The 22,381-nt window shown below is 38.4% G+C and overlaps 1 protein-coding gene across 5 annotated transcripts in view; it reads left to right on the forward strand.

The window, feature by feature from the left end:
* The window catches only part of TAOK3 (TAO kinase 3), a 175,153-nt gene that overhangs the window by 137,069 nt on the left and 15,703 nt on the right, over nucleotides 1-22,381 (forward strand). For all 5 annotated transcript variants that reach the window (XM_040619864.1, XM_040619866.1, XM_040619865.1 and 2 more), the window contains 4 exons: nucleotides 5,912-6,046; nucleotides 14,290-14,526; nucleotides 16,188-16,316; nucleotides 20,519-20,722. In XM_040619864.1, coding sequence (XP_040475798.1) covers nucleotides 5,912-6,046; nucleotides 14,290-14,526; nucleotides 16,188-16,316; nucleotides 20,519-20,722 — 705 coding nt within the window. The remainder of the gene's footprint in view (nucleotides 1-5,911; nucleotides 6,047-14,289; nucleotides 14,527-16,187; nucleotides 16,317-20,518; nucleotides 20,723-22,381) is intronic.

Consider the following 22,381-nt stretch of genomic DNA (forward strand, 5'->3'; position numbering starts at 1 on the left):
AAAGAAAAGACTATGCCTGCCTTGTTCCACACTGTATCTTAACACCTAGAACAGTGCCTGGCGTAGCACAGGCATTCAGTAAATAACTATGGAATGAATGAATGAACGAACAAACAAAAAAACACAAGGAATGAATTAATTGCCAGAGACTAAACATCATGCTATTTTGGTTCATTGAACATATGGATTAAAGTGGTTAAATAATCTTAAGTATTGTCTTTATGGTTTGAAAAACTTAAATAGCATATCTCCAATAATTATACACCAGACAGTAAGAACATGCTTAATAAATACCAAATTATAAGAATAAGGTGAGGGATTTTTTTTGCCCCCCCCCATCTTGATTGTTACAATCAGGCAGACATTATCCTAAATTAGTCAAATCATAGATAGGACACAGATCAAACCCCCAAAAATGTAAAGTGGGACACTGAAAATTTTCCTTTGGCATCAGAATTTCAGGTTACTTCTTTTTCCTCCAGTCCTCGCCTCTATTTTGGTCTTTCCCAGGCCTTGAAGGGACCCTAATCTGATCTCCCTTTTGAGTAAAAATGACTTGATAAGTCTAAAAGTATGTTCGGACAAAATACGCTTTAAGCACTTTTCCCCTTGCTAATGTTGCCACACTGCTTTTTCCAATAACAAGAATATCTAGAGAATATCTCTAGACTGTTAGCTCCTCAAGAACATCTCTTCTCCTACCACCCAGCATCGTGTCTGTCACATAGTAAGCACTCAATAAATGTTTTGTGAACTAAAATGAAGGTGAACTTATATAGGACACAACTCTACATACGCCTCAATTCTCGATTTTTCCCAAATGACTCCAGAGCAAACTCCTATTCCAGATTAGGTTTTTTGCTGTCACCAAACTCCTTCTGAGCCTCCGCCCTACTCCTCAAAATCATTGTGGATGTAGCAGCAGCAAACCGATTATAATAGCGTTCCAACCAACAAAGTCTGTTCTTTTAATTTGCCAGTGAAAAGGTATACTTTTATTTTGTTTAAGTCTAAAATCAGTTATCTTTGCCTTCTGCTGTCTTCTATTAATATATATCATAAGAATTTAATATATTAAAGTGTTCATTAATCAATTTGTTCTTTTAGGCATACCTAATGAACTCTAGTCATCATGGCCCCCTTTGAGAGATTATTTTTAAAAATCATTCTATCCTAACTCCTAAAGCTTTATTTGGCCTTTTTCCTGTTAGTCAGTGTTGTCTCCCCTCCCCCCCTTCTTTAAAAAAAGAACAGCTTTCACCATTTTTGTGGGAGAAAATAAAAAGAGATGTCCTTGAGGGGATAGGATGTTCTAGTTTAATTTTCACTTGCTTCGGTGCCCTTTCCTATTATTTTTGCTGAGGAGAGGGGCGGGTTCTTTGACTCTTCAACTCACATTTGGCAAAGTAAAAGTAAATTAACACTTATAAAGGTAATGTTTCTCGAACAGAGCAGTCCTACAACTACCTGTCTATGGTAGTGCCTTTACCCTCTGCATTCTAGTCATTTTTTTCTCCCTAGTAGCTCTCCTCCCCAGTAAAGATAGCCTTGTCCATCTTCTTCCCTTCCTCTAGCCCCAGATTTCGATAGCAACAACTGCTTATGCAATAATTTAATAATTTTGAAATAAGCAAAAACAAAAGAGAGATGGTGGGTTTGTTGATCCCTTCTCCACAGCATAAAAAGTGTGGGAGTCTATAAAAAGGCTTCTCATCATCCAAAAAAAGCCATTTTTAGATCCTCTTCCTGCCCCCAAGTAAAGGTGTGCTTGTGTGTCACGATTTTATGACTTTCTTAGAGTACAGAGTGGCAGGTTTTTATGAAATACAAATTTGAATTCTGTTAAATAATATAAGAGAAAACGTCATTTTCCCAGAATCTTCTCAGACCTATATTCTTGAACTTATTTATTCAGCAAACATTTACTGAATGCCTACTAAGTAGCAAGCACTAGGTGGATGCTAGGGAGACAGATTTTTCAAACCACGTTTACTGTTTTCAGAAAGCTCACAGTCTCATGCACAGACGCACAAGTAAGTACATGATAGTATGATAAAGATATACCCAAAGTATAACTGTCCAGACGAGTGGTTTGCAGGGTAATTTCAAGTTAATCTGGAAACTCGAAACAAGCCACTACACCATGAATCTTAATTTCAGAATCTAAATAAATAGATACTTAGAAAAAAAAACTTTAAATAAAAGTAAAGCCCCCTGTTCAGGGTATAACAGTTAAGTTTGTGCTTCTGGCTTCAGGTACTTCAGTATATTGTATAAAAAGTTCAATTTTTTTTGCTAAAGATTTGACCAAAATTACGACAGCTTCTTTTCTTTTTTAATCTGAGGAAGTTTTATTATTTTTTTTTACAGTGAAAGAATATTATAAATTTACCTGGTTAACATAGATTTACTTAAAACTGGTCCTCAACCGTATTGATATTTAAAAGAGCTGTTTTGTTTATTCCCAGATGATAATGTTTTAAAGATAAATTATAAACAAGATGTGTATTTTGTCTTGGTTAACTAGAACATGATATTTGTTCTTTTAAAAAAAAAAAGAACAGATTTTAAGAAATCTCTACCCCCAATGTGGGGCTCAAACTTACAACCCCAAGATCAAGAATCATATGCTCTGCCAACTGAGTCAGCCAGGCGCCCCTATACTTGTTCTTAATCTGCTAATATCATTCTTCAACATCAAAGATGTTGGCCCTCACATTATTTGTAAGTAATTTGCATCAGTGCCTAACTGCCATTATAGTCTTAAAATGAGTTCAGTTCAGAAAGTCTGGGAGCCAAGTATGGTGCTCATTTTCAAAGGGACTGCTATTTGAAGGGGCAGTGTAACCAACAGACAATATACCCAGTAATGTTGATAGTTTAATTTGTTTGTACTTCTCATGTCACATTTCCCTCATTTTAAAATTGCTTCATTGTTTAAGTTGTCTTCAGAATTTTAAACTTGTTTTCTGCATTGGAATTGAATATTTTAAAATTCATTTTCCTGTGCATTTAAAATGGATATCTACTGTTAGCCGAAAATTTTACCTCATTTTTTGGGCTCTCGCATAATATTTGAAGACTTTTAGTGTGGGGATAGGTTACGAAGTTGCTGTGGAAAACTCCTTTTATAAAATGAAAAATTTTTAAGCTGGAATAAAGAATTATACTGTTAACATTATTTACTATATTTGAAGTAGGTTAAAGTTTTGGACCTATTCTTCAGATTAGCTTTTAAAGTAGTAGTATTTTTGTCTGAGGGGATGGGGAAAAATAATAAAATAGCATTATTTTTAAAATAAACCTTAGTGGGTTATTGAATTAGCTGTGTGTTAACCAAAATCACTGATTTCGAATTTTAACTTTTCCAGTGTATTCCAATATTCTTGATTTAAAAATTTAACAAATATAATGTGACTTTTAATTTGCTAAGCAAGATCCTAGCCCACAAGTGTTAATTTTTATCTGAGAGAAGACACACTAATAATATTAAAATTATATTTGTACATGAATATGTTTCACTTTATTCTGTTAAGTGAACACTGTAGATTCTAGTGCCGCTGGTTATCTTTGTAAATCAAGTTATTACAGTTTGAAACTGAGCTGTTACCTCTCAATGTACTTAATGTTAGCTCATTAATAATCACCAAACTTTGACTTCTCAAGGCCTCCTATAAAACCACAGGACCCTACCAGTCTGTCTCATCTGATTGCTGTCATTTAGAAGCTTCTTGTTTTTCTGGGACTGTAACGTTAGGTAAGATCAGTTTCGGAGAGGGGCGCCTGGTGGCTCAGTCAGTTAAGCGTCTTCCTTCCGCTCAAGTCATGATCTCAGGGTCCTGGGATTGAGCCCAGCATCAGGCTCCCTGCTCAGCAGGGAGTCAGCTTCTCCCTCTCCCTCTACCCCCCCCCCACTTGTGTTTTCGCTCACTCTGCTCTCTCTCTCAAATAAATAAATAAAAATAAAAAATCTTTTTAAAAAAGATCAATTTCAGAGATAAGTGTAACTTATTAATAAATATTCAGCGATGTGAATGGCAGTAGATCCCAGTGCCTTCCTCTCTAGAACCTTAAACCTAGTGCATAAATCCTAGTCCCATACCTGACCTCTCTTTGCCCTATAAAATAAGAGGTTAGATTTCCTGGGAAATAATATAGAAGTTTTAAATGGCCTATCAAAGTTGTTTTTTTTTTAATCTCAAAATATGGATTAAGGTACATTTTTAACCTATAGTACTATCTAGTAGAACTGCTTGCAGTGATGGAAAGGATCTATATCTGTACTGTTCGGTATGGTAGCCATAGTTAGTGGCTACCTTAAAACATAGCTGGTGTGACTTGGAAACTGAATTTTACATTTTGTTTAAATATCCATGTGGCTACTGGCTATCATATAAGACAGCACAGCAATAAAATATCCTTGCATTTGGCATATATGTCCTCAATGGCGTTAAAGGTCCCTTCATTATTTAAAAACAAAGTAGACCTCAATACAGTAAATTGAAAAAAATCTCTAAATATGGATAGAATGATAGATATCTTCCTACCATTCTGGAGCATTCTAAATTTATAAATGGAAAAAGAAAATCCGCCCAATGGCAAATTTAATCTTGACTCTTGACTTTTACCTAAAAACCTGGATATAAAATTTAATTTCCCTCAAGAATATATGTGTCTTGACTTTTAAAAATTTTAGATGATATAATAAAATTTTGTGTTTCTAAACCTCTTCAATTTTTGTTTTCTGTTGAAAGAGCAAGCAATTATTTAAAAAAAATTTTTTTCAGATAGTCATGGACAAAATGCAAAACTGACTTCTCACAAATGGTTTGTCCTAAAACCCTAGGGCTATAAGGGAATTAATTTCTCCTTCCCCATCCTGAACATATACCATTTAAAAATCCCCCATGGTTGTACATGTTTTTGAGCTATTATTATAGTATCTTTTTCCTGAAGGGTTAAGAGCTACTTAACTGACTGACCACTCCATCTTTTATAGAGAGAAGCATCACCCTTTGAAAGCATTTTCCCCTTTAAAACTCGTTTAAATTGCATTTAAGAAACATCCATTATTACCCTTCCAGGGAATGTTATTTTTCACTGGGCGTTACAACAAGATTAATCATCTCTGCCTATCAAGAAGCACAGATTTGATTAAGTCAGCCAAGGACATTAAATCCCAGCCTTACTCACTCTAGTGACCATATCGAGACTGAGTTGAGGAAGAATTTGTGAAAGTATCATTTGGTTAAAATTGCATGCCTGTCTCTTTAAATCTAAAAAAAAATCCTTTCAGAAGCTGTAGAGAGAAGGTGCTAGAACTGTGTACGATCATGACTGGAAAGCAGGATCCCTCAGTGACTGCCGAATCTTCCCAGCACAAGATAGAGAGGCAGTTCAGCACAAGCCTACACTGGTTCTAGGCAGAACGATGATCCTACCGAACAGATCTCAAATAAAATTAAATTGAGAAAGCAGATCTTTCAAGGGAATGAGGCGGAGGCTCGCTTTTATGTTAAAAGCAACCAGCATCCTCCTTGCTAGACATGGACATGACATTTTTAAAGGAATTATTTGGTTACAGCGTTTTAAGCAAACTGTTCTAAGGAGTCTGTACATTGCATTGTTTTTTCTATTCTTTTTTTCTTTTGCATATATGTAATTCTGGAGGTAAAGAAAAAGCCTGCCAGGGATTCAGAAGGCATCCCACTAGCGATCAGCTGACATTCCTAACTGAAGGCTGCAATGTGTTGCTTATTCATTTTGTACCGTGGGAGCTGCGGGGACTAGCAGAGAGCTAAACTATGCATTTCAAACAGCAGTGCTTGTGCAGAAAGAGGGGTGAGAGAGAGGCAGCCGGCGAGGAAAGAGCACAGCTGGACTTTCTCCTTGTTTTTATCCATTTCTGCAGGATCATGTATTCATAAGGGATGAGGCGGGCCACGGCGATCCCAGGCCTGAGCCGCGGCCTACCCAGTCAGTTCAGAGCCAGGCCCTCCACTACCGGAACAGAGAGCGCTTTGCCACGATCAAATCAGCATCTTTGGTAAGCAAACACCCCTCTACCCACCTTCCCTTCCTTCCCCTCCTCCCCATCTGGCAGCCTCTCGCCCTCCCTGAGCCTCTCTCGGCTTCATGGATGGGAGGAAAGGAGTCAAGAATGTTTTCTCCCTCCTAATAATTTTATTCATTTTAGAAAAAATCTGTTGGCATGGCAACCTGATCTCAGATATTTTAGCATTGTCTATAGCATGGAAAAAAAAAACCTTTGTGTGTGTGTGTGTGTGTGTGTGTATTTATATATGCTATATGTGCAAAATAAAAAGGCCTTTAAGATGAAGTTGCTAACCTATCCAATTTTTTTAAAGCTATTTGTCTTTTCATTGAAATAATAATGCTAAAAAAAATTTTAAAGGTATTTGATGTATGTGTATGCAGGGCACTATGCTTCTTTTTGTATAAATGCATGTGTGTTTGTAATGTATACACACATATCAAAAGATAAAACATAATTTTTAAAAATATATCACTGCTAGCTAATGTATGTAATTGTAGAAAATAAGATACTAGCTTCCTAGGGATGAATTGCTGGTTCGTTCTGGTTCATTCATTTATTTATTGCAACAATGGTAGTGGCTGCACTTCCCCATTTAACCCCTGAAGAATTTCCTGGCACCAATAAAAGCAAGAAGGGCTTTGTAGGAAAGGATATGGATGGTTGTGGAAGAAAAGATACTGTAGGATCCTTCAGCATTTTTACTATTGCAAATGTGATTGCTGGATGCCCTTGTAGTAGCAAAAGGGGTGTGTGCTGCAAGAGTTAGTTTTCATGCCTCCTCCCCTTGGCCCCCCACGCGTGCGCGTGCGCGCTCCCATACTCTCACACACACACACACACACACACACACTCACATCGTTTCATCCTTGGCACTCTAAACTCTCTTTAATCTTTTGCTTCTGAATCTCACTTCTCAGCCAAAAAATTATTGAAATATTCGTTGTTTTGCCCAGATTGATGTTAGAGGTCACATGGGCAGGAAGAGTTAGCGTACACTGCCTGGCTATTACATTTAGAACCTATGATGACATCATCCGAGGCCGACCCAGAAATTATTTTTCTTGTCCTATTTTTTAAACCTGATTTCCACTTTTATCTCTCAAGTCTTTCAAAGGCTTCAATTATCTTTGGAATCAATAATGGATTATAATCTTTAAAAATACAAATATGGGGAAAATGGAAGTTACAGCACCTACATATTGCTATGCCTGCTGCTATCTAAAAGCAAGCAATTTAATTGAGACTGCTTATAAAGCCTACCTTTAAGTTCCTTTGTATAGAAGTTTCTTGTCATCTCTTAATGGGCAATTTTTCATTTTAAAAGAATGCTATACTGTGTAATGGAGATCTAAAAATGTCCACTATGTATTTGCTAATGATTGCTAAGCACCTTTAAAAAACATGCCTTTGAGTCTCAATAAAGCACCATGAAATTATTAATAAATATCTTCACATCATGATACCTGACCAAAAAAAATATGGTATTTATGTAATACTCTTACTTACCACCGACTCTTGTGAGACTTGTACCTTTATCCAGACATGTTCATGTTGAAATGAGAGGAGAAATGGTGAGCAGCCACTGAGACTCAGAGCACCAGAAGCAGGTTTTGAATGTGAAACAAACATTATACCAAATGGATATTCCCCCTCTGGGACAGGTTCTCTTCTTTTGTCACTTGCCACACCCTCATTCCCACATCATATATTCATGACCTCTCCTACCTCCTAGTAAGATGTTACTACTCCATCTCACAATGATCTCATGCTTGCATTTGTACACTCACCCAGGGCTACTCCGTGTGCCTGTCAGCCATCCCAGTCTTCTCTGTGGTTGATGAAAGCTGCTTTCCTACTAGGCCACCTCAGGACTGTGGGCAAAGTCCTTAGGAGCCCCTCTGAATCCTACAGGCTTCCTGGTGCCCAGCCAGAGAATATCTGAGATCAGTCTCTCATGGACTTTGAATTAGCTAAAAAGCTCCCCGTCCCTGTATCAAGTTAAAAACTCAGTAGCTAATAGGCTGTTGCAGTAGCCAGTATAAAATAAGCTGTCTTATGTGGAAAATCTTCTCCAGATGTAATGCTTTGGGGGTCATATTGGTATTGATGGAAGTTTATCAGAGGTCAGTGGTTTTTGCATCTAGGGGTTGTTAAGAAAAAAGAATTAATAAAAAGGAGAAGTGGTATGTTGTTATATGGTTCCATGTCTCACTTTGGACAATCTAATTATTGGTGTGAATATTTTAACGTATCTTATCAAGTATTACAGTTCTACTACCTATGCTGTGTGAGGGGCTAATTCCAGTAGTCCAATAGGAATATATCAATCAGAACACTGGAATATCAAAAAGAAGCATCTAAATTTTAAAAGTATATAATGAATCTTATTGCTTTTCATGGATCTCAGCTCAAAGGAAAAGGACTAAAGTTCTTAAATGACATAAAAGTAGGAGCAAGATCATGGGAAAATGAAAGTCCAGTATAATGAATAATCAAGTCATTGTTGAAACCTCTTTTCACTTCCCATAGTTGGTAGCAATACTATATTGATTTATTTATTTTGGTTTTACTCTTTACAGTCTTCTAAATAGAAGTGCTAACAAGCCACAGAGTGATTCAAAAGTGAACCCCCAAAAGAAAAAAGAATTTAGAAATTTTTTCCAATTATTAGATAAATAAGTATTGAGTGTGTATTTTTTAAATGAGCATATTATATTTTAGACTTGCGAACTGACAAAAAAATTTTGTAATTCCTTAAATTTGTTTTATCAGCCTACCTCTTATACATAAACCTAAAAGAGACCTGAATCTGTGGGGTTTGCCCTTGATGTTTTTTCTACATTGTGCTTTCTAATGGGATAATTGACAAGTGTATGCAGCCCATGGGCTACAGGCTTTTACTGCTTGATGTTTTTACCATTTTGGCACCTTAAAACAGATTTTTATGTTAATATGCCTGCTTCTCAATTACATTTGTAACAAACAAAAGCAAGGATTGTGAACCTTGATATCAGAGGTAACTCTGAGGAAACTTTTGAATTATGTAGAATTATGTATTTTTTTATTACAGTCATAGAAGGGCAGCGATTTTTTACCTTATTTTGAAAAACTAGGAAAATGGCATTTCATGGAACCTTTTTTATTTTATCCTTTCTTTTTCTTCTTCTATAAGAAAGTTCATATTGGACTGATTCATGATCTGGAGAAAGGAGTTGTTTATATAGTTCTTCAGAATTATTTATCTGCCTTATTGGGCCTTTGAGATGTGGCTCCCTTAAGTTTTTATTGTTGGTAGATGGAGGTCATAATATTTTAATTGGATTAGTAACCCATGAGAGTGTTTTCAGCTGTTGTAATATCTGACATTATTTCTTAAAATTTCATAATGTCCTGGATCATATGGTAGTTCTCATGGTAGATGTTAATATAAAAAGCACAAACCCTTATCTGTCATATCTGACAATTCAGCTTTTGGCCTTATGAAGGAATTCTCACGGAATGAGTGGTTTTACTACTCAGGTGAATTTATGTTAGAGTACATATTGGCCTGGGGAGGGTGTGGGGGGGTACCTGGATGGTTCATTCAGTACAGCATATGACTCTTGATCTTGGGATTGTGAGTTCAAGCCCCATGTTAGGTGTAGAGCCTACTTTAAAAAAATACACATTAGGGACAGGGGCATAAAACTCCTAGTTTCTAATCTCTAGGAAAGCATGTAGACAAAAATGATTATTGTTCTATCCATGCAAATGTGGATTTTTTTTTTATTTTGCTTTTACCAGATTCAGTAGGAAAGCTAATATAAAAATGGAGTCTTCATTTCGATTTTAAAAATGCAACCTAATTTTTGGCTAATTGTGAAGTTGGATACCTGAATGAGTTTGATAGACAAGCATAAAAATATTAGAGCCTCTGCTGTAAATGCTGTTTCACCCCTCATGAGCCCCGCTATTCTCTTTCTAAGGGCTTGAAGATGTGTTCTCTTCCTGGATAGTGTACCAGAGGATGCCTATCAGAATATTTTGTAGCTCCTTTTTCCTTTTTCTTAGCTTCTTAATCTCACTAGGATCATTACTGAGACCATTTTTCACTTATGCTGCTCAGTCTATGCCCAACCCACATGACCAAACTCTCTCAATAAACATGTTGAATTAATGAATGAACAAATGAATGAACGAAGTCTCTTCCAGTCCTGCTATCACGTGAGAATTTGGATTTGCAAGTGTACATTTCTAAGTGCTTCCTGTCAGTTTTTCTGTATAAGGCAGAATTGCCTGTTATCCATCATTACTTTTGGTGTGAACTTAAAACATTGTTCCCTACGTGTTCTAAAGAATAGAATGTGAAATTTCTAATGTCAAAACGTGACCCATTGTATGCTTCCTAAGAACTTACTATAAATTTCATTTATTCTAAGAGTTGAGGTGGCCAGTTTTATCATACACATTATTTTGATTCTTACACATAATTAATCTTATAAGTTAGCTTTGATCTCTTAAGAGGGTAACATTATCAGCCACTATGCTCCTCTTTTATGTTCAGTAAGTTGCTTGTTAGCCCTCTAGTGCAGTGTTCTGCACTTGGTAGACAGATAGTACACTTTGGTTGTAGTCATGTGTTATAGGTGCAGATTTTTGCCAGAATTAAATAAGGTAGAATGGAATGGCTGTAGAAACTTTCTGGGAGAAGTTCAGTCATCCTTTATGGCTCTTAACTTTTATATATTACTCCAGGTATGTGAAATGGTTAATAGTTCAGATTCAGAAATTATACATACTTACTTTATAAGCCACAACCTGGATACAAGTACAGTTTTATTGTTAAACTTGCCCTTTCTCTTGGATCCACTCCTTCTGATCTATGTCCATATCACTAGAAATGCTTGGTGGAGGGAGAGACATACTGCTCAGATGCTGGCAGGACAAGGAAGGAAATCAACATATATTGAACATCTCCTGTGTGTCAGACACCTTGCTGGGCACAAGAGTTATACCATCAGTGATCTCACCGTAGCAGTGGCTCCTCTTGAGAGCCTTCAGGAGGTTAAATAATTTGCCGAAGGTCAGTAATACAGTAAGGAACAAAATGGGATTTGTGTCCAAGCAACCTTCTGGTGCGGCAAGATGCTACTGCCCACTTCCAGCTGATCACATTTTTGAGACTACCACTGTGAAAACTACAGTCACTACATTTCTATAATTTTCTTTCATTTTTAGACTTATTCAGTTTGTAGCTTAGACTCACCACTCTCTCCAACTTTGATTTTTTGGGGGGCATTAATTCCCTCCATTACTTAATAATAGAAAGTTTCATTCTTTTTTTTTATAATAATTTTTTATTATGTTGGTCACTATACAGAAAGTTTCATTCTGCCTTAGTGGAGTGAATTTCCTCAGCCAATTCAAGAACCATAGGACTTCAATTCAAATCCCAGGGTTTATAAAAATTAAAGAGGTAAATTGCATGTGAAAATACATCGTAAATCATAAAGCATAATAAAATTTAAAATTATGAGCTATTTTTTTATTCTCTTGACCAAATACTGTATTTATAAGACACACAGTATAAACTTAAAACATGCAGGTGTACATAACTGTAGATAATATTTTTATGTCTTTCTGGTTAGACTTCATACATGAGTCATCTGGCCAGACTTTTATTTAAATTTGTTTACTTTGCTTGAGTATGGAATTCTACAACGCCGTATCTCTATCTGTGCCTAAGAAGGCAATTAACACTGAAACAGAAAGTTTCATTGCAACAAATTGAAGGTGATATTAGGAGTTTACAAAGGTGATTATCCAAATTATGGGAAGCATTAGAAGCAAAGTGTTTCTCCTGGAATTCAGTGATATACAATGATAGCATGTTGAGTTTTGTAATTTGTCTATGCCACATGCTTGTGTGGTCTGGTATGCAGTAGGACCAGCCTTTTCACAGAGACTCACCCACCAGTTAGGAGAGAAATGTTCTTGACACAACTCATTTCCGCTTTACATTTAGGTGCCTGGTTTAGGGAAATGGCCATCCTGAGAATATTTGACCGCAAACTAGTCAGACATTCTGCTGGCAAGCTTTAAATGTGTTGTGATAGCTTTAGAGTGTGCCATGTCTCAGCTTTGGAAATCTGCTTACAGAAGGAATACTAACGTAAGAAAAAATAAGTTCAGGGGTAAAACGTATCTCAAATGCATTACCCTACAATGGACACTTTATTGCCGTATTTGTGTGAAAAACAAGTGAATTCAGAAAAGGCTAAATGGTATCCTTTCTGTTGATTGGAACTGTTTTCCCCTACAGTTGAACTTCAGAAAGGCACAAGCATGATGAGGTGAAATATACACACGTATTTCAAATGACTTCTTTCTTTGCTCTTACCATGAAATAAGTCCATTAAAAAGAAATACGATATTGTGATGACAAAATAGATTTCCTTTAGAGTGTTAGGTGCCCCTTTGGTGATACTGTCCTTTTTTTGGTCTTGAAATATCTTCTGCTCTTATTCTTCATACTTTAAAGAGGATTGTCCTTTAGAAAAGAGAAATGAATATGAAACCTAGTGTTAGTTTCAGCTGGAAAGGTTTCAAAGTTCGGCTAATGTTTAATGGTGTACTTTGATAATACTATCCAGTTACAGAATAGCACTCTCTTGATAGTAAGGACTCGGTCTGGTATGCAGGGACACCTTCTAAAAGGAGCAAAGAAACAAACTGTTCTTTGTACAAAATGCACTTTGACCCATAAACTGAAAATAGTAAAGAGAATTTATAGCAACATGAAAATTTCTAGTAAAACTTGTTTGAGGGTGAGTTTGGGGAGAATTGGCTTATAGTAGATAGGAGTGACTAAATTACTTAGTGAAAAAAAGCTAAAGTTATAATTTTGTTACTCAATTTTTTTTCTAAAATAGGAAAGATGAGAATGAAGTGAACAGAGAATCTAACAGGAAAATAAAGAGGGGTGATAAACTGAAAGGAGTGGAAAATCGGAAAAGGTTTAATAGAAAAAAGAGATGCCAAAATTTATATTTATAATCTTGAGTTTGTTGGATATTTACCTGAGAATGGGTTAAAGAAAAATTACTAAGAGAAGTAGCCATCTAAAAATGCTTTCTCTTCTTGAGGAGAGCAAGTAAATGTATTATAGTTTGTTAACATCTCTTCTGTGAGGAGAGGGAGGTGGGAGACAGAGGAGTTAAAAGAAGAGAGTGCTCTGTCTATCACTCTCTCTCTCTCTCACTCCCTCCTATCACCCCCCACTGCCCCCCTTCATATTAAGAATCAGAAATAAATCTTGTTCAAACAACTTTAGGAAGATACTCAAAATTCCCATGACTGCTAGAGACATGATCTTTATTATTTTTTTTAAAGATTTTATTTATTTATTTGACAGAGAGAGACAGCCAGCAAGAGAGGGAACACAAGCAGGGGGAGTGGGAGAGGAAGAAGCAGGCTCCCAGTGGAGGAGCCTGATGTGGGGCTTGATCCCAGAATGCCGGGATCACGCCCTGAGCCAAAGGCAGATGCCTAACGACTGCGCCACCCAGGCGCCCCTAGAGACATGATCTTTAAAAACAGACAAGCAGTATGATATAATGCAGTGGTTCTCAACCAGAGGGATTTTGCCCCCTAAGGGACATTTGCCAATGTCTACAGACATTTCTGATTGTCTTGACTTGGGAGGTGTACTGGCATCTAGTGGGTAGGCCGGCGATGCTGCTAAATACCCTGCAATGCCAGGACAGCCCTTCAAAACAAAAGAATTTTCTGGCTCATTGTCAACAGTGTTGACGTTGAGAAATCCTGGGGTAGTGGAGATAGCATGGCTCTGGAACTAGAAATGGGTCTGAATCCCAGCTCTACCCCTTATTAGTTATGTGACCTAGAAAATAGATATAATGATATGTCAAAAATAAGTAAATATATATAGTTTGGCTGAATTAATAAATTAATTCCCTCAAGTCTCAATTTCTTCATCTATAAAATGGGGGTGGTAACACCTACCTCAATAATGAATAAAATGAGTGAATGAGATGGTCTTTAGGACTAGAGCTAAAGAATATAAAGAGCACCCAGCACAGTGCCTGGTACAGGTGAGCATTCAGCAAATAGTAGGTAAATTGATGGTGGCAGTGATAGATAGACTTATGCCAGAGGGCTCCTCTACTTTCCCTGAAAGTTTGTCTTCCATGAATCTGGTTACCTGAGTTCTGTTCCCCAACCCCAATCAGGTTACACGACAGATCCATGAGCATGAGCAGGAGAACGAGTTGCGGGAACAGATGTCAGGTTATAAGCGGATGCGGCGCCAGCACCAGAAGCAGCTGATCGCCCTGGAGAACAAGCTGAAGGCTGAGATGGACGAGCACCGCCTCAAGCTACAGAAGGAGGTGGAGACGCATGCCAACAACTCGTCCATCGAGCTGGAGAAGCTGGCCAAGAAGCAAGTGGCTATCATAGAGAAGGAGGTCAGTGTGCACACACATGCCTTTGTGCTGTACCCAAGCCAGGCCTGTTTCAGTCAGTGGCATCACGTGAGCAAAAGGCAGGAGTGTTGTGCTTTTTGGTGACAGAGGAATAATGTTGCTTTGGTGGCAGTAGTTGAGAGGGGTTAGGTCTTATGGAGCTACTTAAAATTGCCATTAAAAGTTAAAATAGTTACTGCAGGTGTATATTACATTCTTGTCTATTCAAATATATTCTGAGAGCCAGTCCCTTGAGGGGGTCTGGGTGCAAATAAAAAGAAACAAGATGCTTCTATCCTGTGGAAACTTGCACAGTTCAAACCTTTTACCGTGCCTGCCACACCCACAGTCCTCTTCAAAAGAAAACTGCTCTACAAATAGTCCTTTTCAGTTGTCATAGTCCCTTCCTATACTAACTGGACTGGGAATGGGCACCTGACCCATGGCAGTGAGTAATTAATCTGGCTGTTGCTTGTGTCTTCTAGGAGACATCTCTCTTCCCCATCTAGGTTCTAAAACAGAGGAGAGGCTAAGGCAGACAGTGGGTTAAAATATTACCTTTATTACTGGTAAGGTTAGATGGGAGAAGTAATTCATGTCTGAAGGGAAACACGCTAATAATACTGTACAAAACTGAACAGACTTGCCTATCTAGGCTCTGGCAGTGCTAAACCAGTTGCCTTCCCTGCCACCCCCCGTAAGACTTACATAGTGTGGGAAAGCAGGGGTGAACATGTGCTCCCTGGGGATGGCGTGACTGGGGACAGAGTGCCAGGGGTGTTTCGGTAATTAAGCTCTCTCACCACGTGGAAGGGAACATCAGAACTGCAGATGAAGCATTCCCCCAACAGCCATCAAGCTGTGAGGCAGCCTGGCATGAAAACCTCTGCCCAAACAGGGATGATATTGATTAAATAAACCAGTCAGATTCTTTCTTGGGGATTTGATTTGGTAAATATGTAGAGAGAATTTTTCCTAATGGAAAAAGTATTGATAATGGAAGCTAAAGGTGGAAAGATACATAAAGAGAACCATGAAACATAATTCCCTCCCTGTCTCTGAAGCACTTCATCTTACATATGTGCTGCATCTAATGGTCCCAAGAAACTTAGATTTGGTCACTTTCAGGAGCCAGTGTTTATTGGGTTATCTTTTATTTCGTCTGTGTTCTATCCATTTGGAAGCCTCCAAAATGTCCCAGTGTCTGACTGTTGGGGATTGTAGCAGGTGCCTAAGAAAACAAAATGTTATTAATCAATTAGAGTGAGGTTCTGGGACTAAAACTGGCCAGTCATGGTTATTTTTCCATTTTTATAATTTTATCCATTTTATAATTTAATCAATATGAAAAAAATCTTTTATTATAATCCTTAGTTCACTTTTCATCCCATGTTTTTTTTGTGTGTTCAATAAAACACATTATGGCTTGCCTTGATATTTTTCCCATAATTTGGAAAGTACTTTTCAATGGTAAAAATTTCAAATTTTTTTAAGATACAAGAGAAGCAGAGCAGATATTTGCTTATTTTGTTTTTTATTAATTATTTGTTCAAAACACACTACATTATTCAACACTTATGGACTCTTTTCATGCATTGGAGGATATAGACAGCAGAATTCTGTGTGAAAAACAATTTATCCTAGATTGTATGTCATTTTATCAGGCAAAGGTAGCTGCAGCAGATGAGAAGAAGTTCCAGCAACAGATCTTGGCCCAGCAGAAGAAAGATTTGACAACTTTCTTAGAAAGTCAGAAGAAGCAGTATAAGATTTGTAAGGAAAAAATAAAAGAGGTAAGAGTACCAATATTTGTCATCACTAAGTTGCCTTTCGAATGGTTAGAATTTATGGGGTGCCTGGCTGGCTCAGTCGGTGGAGCATGCAATTTTTGATCTTGGGTTATAAGTTCAAGCCCCATGTTGGGCATAGGCATTACTTAAAAATAAAATCCCTTTAAAAAAAAAAAAAGGTTGGAACTTAAAATTAATTAATCTTACATTGTAATCAATAGTCTAAACCATTGATTCTCAAATTTTGTATCACCTGAAGTGCTTATTAAAATAGATTGCTAACTCACTAGAGTTAGATTTTCTGATTTTCTGTTTCGGTGGGTCTGGGTGGAATTTGAAATGTGCATTTCTAACGAGTTCCCAAGTGATGCCGATACTGCTGATTCAGGCATCAGATTTTAAGAACCATTGATTTAACTCTAAACCATTCTTGCCTACTTCCAGTTTGTTCTTCAGCAACTTCAGCCAGAATGATCTTTTCAAACCATAAGTCTCAGGGCATCTGGGTGGCTCAGTCAGTTGGGCATCCAGCTCTTGGTTTCAGCTTGGGTCATGATCTCAGGGTCCTGGGATTGAGCCCTGCATCAGGCTCTGTGCTCAGCAGAGAGTCTGCTTGAGGATTCTGTCAGTCGTCTTCTGCCTCTCTCCTGAGCTTGCTCTCTCTCTCAAAAATAAATAAATCTTAAAAAAAAAAAAACCCACAAAAGTCTCATCATATCACCTCATGATTTTAACATTTGTTGGCTTCCCATTGCTCTTAGGAGAGATCAAAATACTAGAAGTCTCTAAGTGACCTACTATCAGCCTTGACTTCAGTCTCACCTCACACCACTGTTCCCCCACCTGCTTACCCCACCCCTGACTCTTTGCTGCTCCTGCCGCAATGGTCAGCTTTTGGTTCTTTAAATGTATTGAATTTCACTTTTCTCTAACGCCTTTGAAGACTGTTTCTTCATACTGTTTTTTCCACCAGGATGCTCTCACCAGCCCCACCCCCGACCCCCAAGGTCTCCCTCTGCTATTAATTGTTACTCCCCCTCCTTGTAAGACCTAGGATTGTTTATTAATACCTTGACTTGGGCCGCCTGGCTGGCTCAATTGGTAGAGCATGTGACTCTTGATCTCAGGGTCATGAGTTCAAGCCATACATTGGGCATGGAGCCTACTTAAAAAAAAAACAACACACACACACACAAAACACCTTAATTTAAACATCATTTCCCAAGGGAAGCCTTTACTGACTTCCTTAACCAAGACAGGTGCCTCTGGTTTCATAACACTAGTTTTCAATTATCTCTTTTTTTTAAAGTGATTTTGAGTTACTTACCCTACTAGCCAGTAAGTGATACGAACAGAGACCATGTCTTTTTTTTTTTTTCTGCCCATGACTGTATCCCTGTGCCTGGTACATGTGACTCTCTGATGAATGAATGATCGATTCTTAAAAGTTTGGTTGAAGGCTTCCAGTAGACATGGAGAGTCCTCCTAATGAACTGCAATTTGATCTGAAAGCTCAGATTTCTTCACTTCTCCCACCAGTGCTTATAGGTGAACTACCTGCAGTTCCCTAGACTTCCCTCCTCATAAGACTTAGGATTTCTTCTTCTTTATTTTTTTTTTTTTAAGATTCTATTTATTTATTGGACAGAGTTAGAGACAGCCAGCGAGAGAGGGAACACAAGCAGGGGGAGTGGGAGAGGAAGAAGCAGGCTCATAGCGGAGGAGCCTGATGTGGGGCTCGATCCCATAACGCCGGGATCACGCCCTGAGCCGAAGGCAGACGCTTAACCACTGTGCCACCCAGGCGCCCCAGGATTTCTTATTTCTAGACTACTGGTGTATTAAGGTTTAATAAAATTCAATATGGGGCATGGTTTCAGTATGTAAAATCATTTATTTGAGCTCATGTTCTAAGTTAATAATATGGAACTTATCTAGGTTCCTCTCCAACTCTTTTTTAATTAGGAAGTGAAAACAAGTGGGTTGGGGTGAGCCTCAGAATTTTTAGTCCTGCCCAGAGGAGCCACTGGTGATTGTTGGGACTGACAGAAATTTGTATTTAATCCACACTGCCTAAATGGGAAAAATCTCTGACACTATAAGGTCTAGAAAACCAAGCTGTAGGGTGAAATAGCCCAAATAAGAAGGTTCCTGTTCTATCCATTTTCTCTGCATTATTGCTTGAGCCTAATTATTATGTCATAATAGATATTGCTGGATCACAGAGATAACATTGATTTCTCAATGAGAAATTTTGAAATGTTCTCAAATGCACTTATATACTTATTTCTAACTCCTTATGTTTACTCGTGCTCTGTAGGCCACACTTTGTGACTGCAGCCACGATTTTGACCTTTTCTAACACCGAGGTATTGGAGATTGCATGAACTCAATCTGTAGAAGATTCTCTCACAGAACAGCATTTGAAAATCCCCACTCAGTCCTCAGGCATTTTTGGTACTCAGATTTATGAGTGCAGGAAGCCACAGGCCTAAGCTTATAAGTCTTTCAACAGGCTCATGAGGAAAAACAAGCCTAAACTCAGTTTGAGATAGCCTCAGTAAGCCTTTCTGTGCAAAGCTAATACTACTCCTTATGAAGTAAAGCTTCATTCTGACTGTTTAAGGTGGCGTGTATATTTCGATATTGATATATTTAAAGGTATTGCCCTTGGGGTAACAAAACAATATCCATTATCCCCACTGTTTGATAGACAACGGAGATGTGGGCAATACAGGCTGGTGGACGGTCCAGAAATAATTTATTCTTGATTTTGGGGTGAGTTTATACGGTCACATTTGAGCTTCGATGTGCAATGTAGTGGTTAATGCCAAGCCTAGTAGTGAAGTCATGGCATCAAGAGATGAGTCACCCAGCCTCCCTGTTGTGATCCCAGCTTACTCCATGCTTGAAACAGCTTTCTCTCTTGTTGATTCTGATATTTCACGTAAGACTTCACTGGAACAGGAAAGTTGAAAGTGGATTTACAAGGACTTCTTAGCTAAGTGGAAAAATAATCTAATGTGTGATGTCCACATCACAAAACATTAAGGAAAATAGGTATTAGCATTTAAAGGAGATTTTCACTGAGTAGTTAACCAAATATAATAGGTCAAGCTTCTCAGTATGAACAAAAAAGAGTGCACTGTGCTTTCTCTAAAAATGGTCTTCTTACTTTGTCCGAAGAGTAAAGTAACATCATCTTAAGTGTTCTGAGCCTCTGCTTTCTTCTCTTTACCCATTTAGTCTGGAATAATTATGAATTTTGTCCTTTTGGAAATACAGGTGGTTCATTTATCCTCTAATGGAAAATAAAGAATTGTTTCCTGAAATTCAAACTAGTGACATTTGCAGGGTTACCTTCTGTCTGTGAAATCTGTCCACTTCTCCCGGCCTTGTCTCCTTCACTCTGTTTTCCATGAGGCAACAAGAGTCATCTTTTTGACATGCATCTCATTGTGTCACCCCATGTATAAAATCCTTGTCTCCTGTGCTACAAATCAATGGCCTTAACTTGGCCTATAAGGCTTCTGATGGTCCCACCTCATCTCGTGTCACACTGCACCACCACCCTGCTCTCCGTTCCTTGTTTGCACCATGTTTCAGTTAACCCACCCAAAGGGTTTAGCACACGCTGTTTCTTCTACCCAGAGTATTCTCCCCTCCCCTTTCTCACTGGTTAGCTCCTACAGGTTTTTCCAACTTCAGCTTAGTTGTTAACAAGATCAAATATGTTCTTTTAAACATCCTTGTGGAACCAAGTACTTCACATTCACACCAGCTATCACAGGAATTTTCAGTTCATTTCTGCGGTTCTTTGATTAATTATTGCTTCTAGACTGTGAAACCCCATGATGGTGGTTATCGTGTTCTTTTGCTCACCGTTATATCCTTGTGCCTTGCACAGTGCCTGTCACATGATTAGAACCAGTAAGTGTGTGTTGATTGAATGAGTGAACCAATTATTTCCAAGAGGGCGAAGCCAGAGATGTGGAAACTAACAAGCCTCCCTATCACTTACTACTCAGTTAATCAATAAACAAAAGTTGGGGGAGAGGGATATGCAGCACCAAGTCTTTGTCTTTACATTTTCAATTGCTCTCCAAATAATTTAATCTACCATTGCAATAAACTATTAGTTCCTTTTACTTGATGAGACCAGCATGTTGTTTTGTTTTGTTTTGTTTTGTTTTGTTTTTGTGAAGGAGATGAATGAGGACCATAGCACACCCAAGAAAGAAAAGCAAGAGCGGATATCCAAGCATAAAGAGAACTTGCAGCACACACAGGCTGAAGAGGAAGCCCACCTTCTCACCCAGCAGAGACTGTACTACGACAAAAACTGTCGTTTCTTCAAGCGGAAAATAATGATCAAGCGGCACGAGGTGGAGCAGCAGAACATTCGGGAGGTATTTATTATATTCATAACTATCATCACTGACTAATGGGACAAAAAGCTTTGTGAGGATCATGACTCTTCTGTCCATTCTTATGTCCTTAACCTTAATGGTCTTCCGTGCAGTGCCTGACACAAAGTGGGTATACAAAAGGAACCAGGAAACAAATTTACCACTGAGAAGAAAGAGAAAGCCCATTTACAGAATAAGGAATCAACATTTTCCAAATAAATGTAATAGACTTTTCTTGAGCACCTATTATAAGCCTTATTATGCAGTGGAGAATCAAAAGATGTAGAATAGAGAATTTCTGCTTTCAGCCTGCTTGTCAGACACTTGGGTTTTTGTGGCTGCACATGAAACACTAAGTAATAGAATGATGCTCCACAATTAAGTCGCTCAGTCATCCAGTGCCCCCTTAGTGCCAGGCACTGTGCTGGAGATGCCAGGGCTAGGGAGGAGCTATACTTCCTGCCTTCAAGCAGCCCTGAGTCTAAGAGGAGAAACAGACATGTAGCACACTTGTAACATGTCAGGTACCATAGACATTTAAATAAAGTGTCTTGGACATACAGTCATGAAAGGGCTTGGAGGACTCACTGACTAATGCGCAGTTGAGTGTTTGGGGTGTACAAAGTGCAATGTCAGAAAAAGGGAATGCAGAGGACCTTTTTTGTTAAGGCATGTTATTTCAATTTTAGCCTGAAGGCAGTTGCAATGGCCACTGGAGGTTTTTAAGCAGGGGGTCGAAGAGAGTTTTCTTTGAAAGAAGTAGAGCATCAGTGTGAAGGTAGGCTGCAGCAGCAAGAAGCAAAGTACAGTGCAGTCAGCTAGGACATTCTTTCTGTAGTTCAGCCTGGAAGAGGCAAAGGGGAGAGACTGGGTCTGAAGCAGAACTGACAGTAATTCCAACCAAATGGCATCAGAATTTCAGAAGAGAGAGGAGTCCAAAATGACTTCAAAGTTTCTAATTTGGGAAATTGGATGAATAAGACATTATTCACTGAGATGAGGAGCACAGAATGTGACTCAGTTACAGATACAAAGTTCGGTAGGAAAACATTGTGACCTGGAGTAATCAGAGAAACCCTCATAACTGAACTAGCACATTGGTAAAAATATCAATTTGCAAATAACCCAGTGTTAGTCTGCACGAGGGAAACAAGCACTAAAGATACATTTAATGGGAGTGTGCATTGGTACAGTATAAGCTCTTAGGAGAGCAGTATTCAACTGGGAAGGAGAAGGAATGGAGCAAACTAAAATTTATCAAACACATGTAATGAGCCAGGCTCAGGCGCTTTATCTGTGTTGTCTCATCTCACTGGAAGAGGGAGAAACTGCTGAACATTTATTTCTGAGCCAGGCAATGAGTGATATGGCTAAAATTTTGCTTTAGAGAGATTAGCCCATTTTGGTTGGTAGTGATGCACAGATTGATTCAAGCATGCATTCTCGGTGGGGGCGATACTGCCCCCAGGAGAGTGAAAATGGGTTCTTGTGGGGGAGGGGTCTTAGATATGATGAAGGCTCAGGCCCCCTCAAGGGCCACAGTACATGAATGGATATACACCGTATCTGTGGTATTCACATTTCATGGATGAGTTGGTCAGGGAAGGGGGAAGTCTAGAAAGGCTCCTGAGGATGGATGGATGGATGGATGGATGGATG

Source organism: Ursus maritimus, unplaced genomic scaffold (genome assembly GCF_017311325.1).
Source record: "Ursus maritimus isolate PB19 unplaced genomic scaffold, ASM1731132v1 scaffold_33, whole genome shotgun sequence".
NCBI classification, from domain to species: domain Eukaryota; kingdom Metazoa; phylum Chordata; class Mammalia; order Carnivora; family Ursidae; genus Ursus; species Ursus maritimus.